Source organism: Triticum dicoccoides, chromosome 6B (assembly GCF_002162155.2).
Source record: "Triticum dicoccoides isolate Atlit2015 ecotype Zavitan chromosome 6B, WEW_v2.0, whole genome shotgun sequence".
NCBI lineage: Eukaryota > Viridiplantae > Streptophyta > Magnoliopsida > Poales > Poaceae > Triticum > Triticum dicoccoides.
Window position 1 is genome coordinate 207,798,483 of NC_041391.1, and position 4,460 is coordinate 207,802,942.

General features: G+C 44.4%; 1 protein-coding gene across 2 annotated transcripts in view; it reads left to right on the plus strand.

The window, feature by feature from the left end:
* Nucleotides 1-2,787: 2,787 nt before the first annotated feature.
* Nucleotides 2,788-4,460, plus strand: part of LOC119323140 (nucleoid-associated protein At2g24020, chloroplastic-like) — a 6,480-nt gene continuing 4,807 nt past the window's right edge. The window contains exons 1-2 of one of the 2 annotated variants that reach the window (XM_037596719.1): nt 2,788-2,987; nt 3,811-3,950. In XM_037596719.1, the coding sequence (XP_037452616.1) occupies nt 2,915-2,987; nt 3,811-3,950 (213 nt within the window). In that variant the 5' untranslated portion in view covers nt 2,788-2,914. The remainder of the gene's footprint in view (nt 2,988-3,810; nt 3,951-4,460) is intronic. The other variant, XM_037596720.1, reaches the window with a different exon arrangement.

Sequence of the window (4,460 nt, forward strand, 5' to 3'; positions counted from 1 at the left end):
GTGCAAGGGGTCGGCACAGGGGCGTCGCGGCCTGGCTCCGACGATGGGGCAGGGCGAGGCGGGCGCCGCGGCCTAGCTCCGGGGGGCGGAGCGGGCGTAGGGGCCGGCGACGGGTCTGGCTCCGGGGTGTGGGGCTAGGCGGTGCGCGGGTGAGGAGGGAGAGAGAGGGGGGAGAGGGGGCTAGGGCCGGGAGGGCACGACCATTAGTAAGACATCTTCTTTGTCGTCTGCTAGCAGACAACAACGTTCTAGCAGACAGCATCCAACCCGTCCACCTGACCTAGCCCGCTCCACTGTCTAGTGGGGCCTATTTGGGCTCTTTGCCGTCTGCTGGCGGACGATAAAGAATGCACTGATGGCAAACTGTATCGTTGCCATCAACCATTTCTTTGCCATTTGCTTTTTGGAAGCAGACGGCAAAGGCCTTATGTGCCATCCTCTAGTAGACAAAGAAGAACTTGTTGATGGCAAATTCCCTGATCCCAGTAGTGTACAGAGCTAGATAACAGTTCCTTACCTCCCCTCGTCTTAGAGGGAACAATCTTGGTTTTATCATCCTTAAGATTCGTCATAGTGATCAACAGATATAAATCCCAAGTGACTCAGCAAATAGAGCTATGCTCCCTGGCAACGGCGCCAGAAAAAGGTCTTGATAACCCACAAGTATAGGGGATCGCAATAGTTTTTGAGGGTAGCGTATTCAACCCAAATTTATCGATTCAACATAAGGGGGGCTAAAGAATATTCACAAGTATTAGCAGTTGAATTTCAATTCAACCACACCTGAAAGACTTAATATCTGCAGCAAGGTGATCAGTAGCAAAGTAGTATGGTAGTTGATAGTAACGGTAACACTAGCAATAGTAACAGTAGCAGGAACAATAGCAGTTTTGTAGCGACTGTAACAGTAGCAACGATAAAAGTAACTTAGCAAATATCAATATATGAAAAGCGTAGGCATTGGATCAATGATGGATAATTGCGTTGTATGATATTCATCATGTAACAGTTATAACCTACAGCGACACAAAACTAGGTCCAATTCATCAATGTAATGTAGGCATTTATTCCGTATATAGTCATACATGCTTATGGAAAAGAACTTGCATGACATCTTTTGTCCTACCCTCCCATGGCAGCGGGGTCCATAAGGAAAGTAAGGGATATTAAGGACTCCTTTTAATAGAGAACTAGAATAAAGCATTAGCACTTAGTGAATACATGAACTCCTCAAACTACGATAATCACTAGAAAGAATCCCAATGATTGTCACCTTGAGGTATGCGGATCATAACACGTAATAGGTGCATATAACTTTCAAGATAGGATCAAGAACACACATATATTCATGAAAACATAATAGGTTCAGATCTGAAATCATGACACTCGGGCCCTAGTGACAAGCAAGGTCATAGCAACATCAATCTCAGAACATAGTGGATACTAGGATCAAGCCCTAATAAAACTAACTCGATTACATGATAAATCGCATCCAACCCATCACCGTCCAGCAAGCCTACGAAGGAATTACTCACTCCCGGCGGTGAGCATCATGAAATTGGCGGTGAAGGAAGGTTAATGATGACGACAATGACAGATTCCACCCTCCGGAGCTCCGGACTCCAGATCAGCCCTTCCGATGAAGAACAGGAGGTGGCGACGGCTCTGTATCATAAAACGCGATGAATCCTTCTCTTTGATTTTTTTCTTGGCGAATAGGTATATATGGAGTTGAGTTAGGGTTGCCGGAGGGCCAGGGGGGCCACAAGCTTGCAGGGTGCGCCCTGGGGGTGGGGGGGGGGGCTGAGCTTGTGGCTCTTGGGTGGCCCCCTGGTATATTTTGCTGTCAATATTTTCTATATGTTCATAAAAATCCTCCGTAAGTTTTCGGGTCAATCTGAGAAATTTGATTTCTGCACAAAAACAACACCATGACAGTTCTGCTGAAAATAACTTAAGTCTGGGTTAGTTTCATTCAAATCATGCAAATTAGAGTTCAAAACAAGAGCAAAAGTGTGGAAAAGTAGACACGATGGAGATGTATCAGATGCTAAGATTGTGATTGGGTTTGTCCATCACGCTATTCTCATTATGATGTGATCTTGTTATTAAATGACAACTCATATATATGGTTAGCAAATGTTAACCATCTTTAATCAATGAGCTAGTCCAATAGAGACTCACTGGAGACACAATGTTTATTTATGTATCTACACATGTATTTGAGTTTCCGGTTAATGCAATTATATCATGAAGAACAAACATTTATCAAGAATAAGAAATATGATAATAACAACTTTATTATTGCCTATAGGGCATATTTTCAACAGTGTTCATGTGATTTGTAAGTCGGCGCGGCGGTTCCGGGTCGTATGATAGAGTGATGATGAGAGTCATTGATTCTTCTGGGGCGCAACCTCAAGACGGGTTCATGGTTATCTCGTTTACGTCGATTTTGGACCAATTTTTGTTATTAACCGACCAACTCTATTTTAACTCCCGCCAAAAAGAAACGGTAATGTTACCCAGCTAACGTTCATTGGGAGAGGTGGCAGGCGAATGCCATTTGATGACATATTTAGTCACGAAGAAAAATCAAATGAGGGCAGTTTTAAAACAAAAAATGCCTTATCTGAAGAAACTGCCATATCACTCTAAAGAATCTGTCATCCCATCAGAACGAAAAATGCCATCTAAATCGTTCGCGTATACCACCCTCCTTGACGAACGTTCGCCGTTATGAGTGTCCAGAAGAAAAACATATCCATTTCCTCTTCCAGTTCTCTCTACTGTTTTTCCCCGTCGTCAACAATATCTCCTATCCCGAAAATCAAGCTGGTTTTCCCCTTCTCTCGCTTCCCCTTCTTCTCCACCGTCCCTACCCCTGGAGCGAGCCCTCGTCTCACTCCCCGCGATGGCTTCCTCCACTGCTCTCTCCCCGGTGGCCTTCAAGTCCTCCTTCTCCACGCTCCCCTCCAGACCAGCTCGTAAGTCCACACCTCCCCCCTCTCTCTACGGCGTTGGCACCACCGGCAGCCGGCGGCGACCTGGCCGTTCCGACGCGTACTATTCCCCGAATCTACCTTCCCCATAACATAAATCGATCGTAGACATCTTCGCCGGCCGCCCCCGGCCCCGCCAGCCCACCATTGGCGTTCGGTTGTCGGTTGGCTCCAATTAGTGCGTCTGCAGTGCTGACCTAAATAAAAAATAAAATAAAAATAGTGCGTCTGCAATTAGTGCTGGGTTGTGGCTCCGGACATTCAATTACGGTTAAGCCGATTGGTATAATTTTTCTTTTTTCTCCAATCTCCATTTAAATGATAAATACAGTATTGTCTCTTTATGGTACTGCACACGTCTGAAGTTTGCTTACGGAGAGATGCAAAGTCAGGGAAAATTTTCTGATGAATTTCCATCTAGCGGATTGTAGATTGTATGAGGTAAAATGCAGATTTTGCGTTGGGTGATTTCGTTGCTTTCTATCTGTTAATTAAGACCCTTCCACAGTTCAAATTTTCCCTCATCTGTCTAGAACAGAATGAGATGTGGTGATCTAGTATAGAAGGATGTTTCAATGGCGGAGAGGCCTGGGAGATTCTTTTTAACTATTATATCTCGGGTGCAGATTTGTTTCACTTGGTCATTGTGGATAGCATTCTGACATTTAAATTCAAAAGTTTCATTTGCCAAGTGCCAACTGTTATAATGTTTGTTCTTTGTTCAATGGGATTGTATAAATGGAGTCACATATAGAGTGCAATGTGTACTTTGATAACTTAATGGAGTAAAATCTGATTTGTTCTTCAGGTACTAGGATAAATGTACAAGGCGCATTCTGTTTGCCATGTTCTACTTGGAAAAGAGCTAGTAATAGATCCTTCCGCGTATACAGTTTATTTGGAGGAAAGAAGGACAAAGATGAGAATGGTGATGAGGCACCGTCAAAGGTAAGAAAGTTACATGCCTTTACTCTTTTTGCTTACAATTGTTGTGCTGAAGTGGTCCCAATAGCTATACAATATCTTCAATCATGCCTGTTCAAATGAAACCAACTGCAAATTTGGTGCCTGATGTAAACCTGAATCAATGCAAAGTTGTGCACTGCTCAATTTGATTTTTGACTAAGTGAGTTATGCTCAACATAATGTCATGTGTTTGTGTTGTGGAGATGGGCTACAACAACAACAAAGCCTTTCAGTCCCAAACAAGTTGGTGTAGGCTAGAGCTGAAACCCATAAGATATCAAAACCAAGTCATGGTCCTGACACGCTGGCACGTGGATAGCTAACCTCCATGCACCCCTGTCCATGGCGATATTTCAGTCCTTCAGATCCCTCTTTACGGACTCCTCCCATGTCAAGTTTGGTCTACCCTGACCTCTCTTGACATTATTGGCACGCCGGCCGCTATGCACTGGCGCCTATGTTTTTAAGGCGTCCGTAAGGCGACGCCTAGCC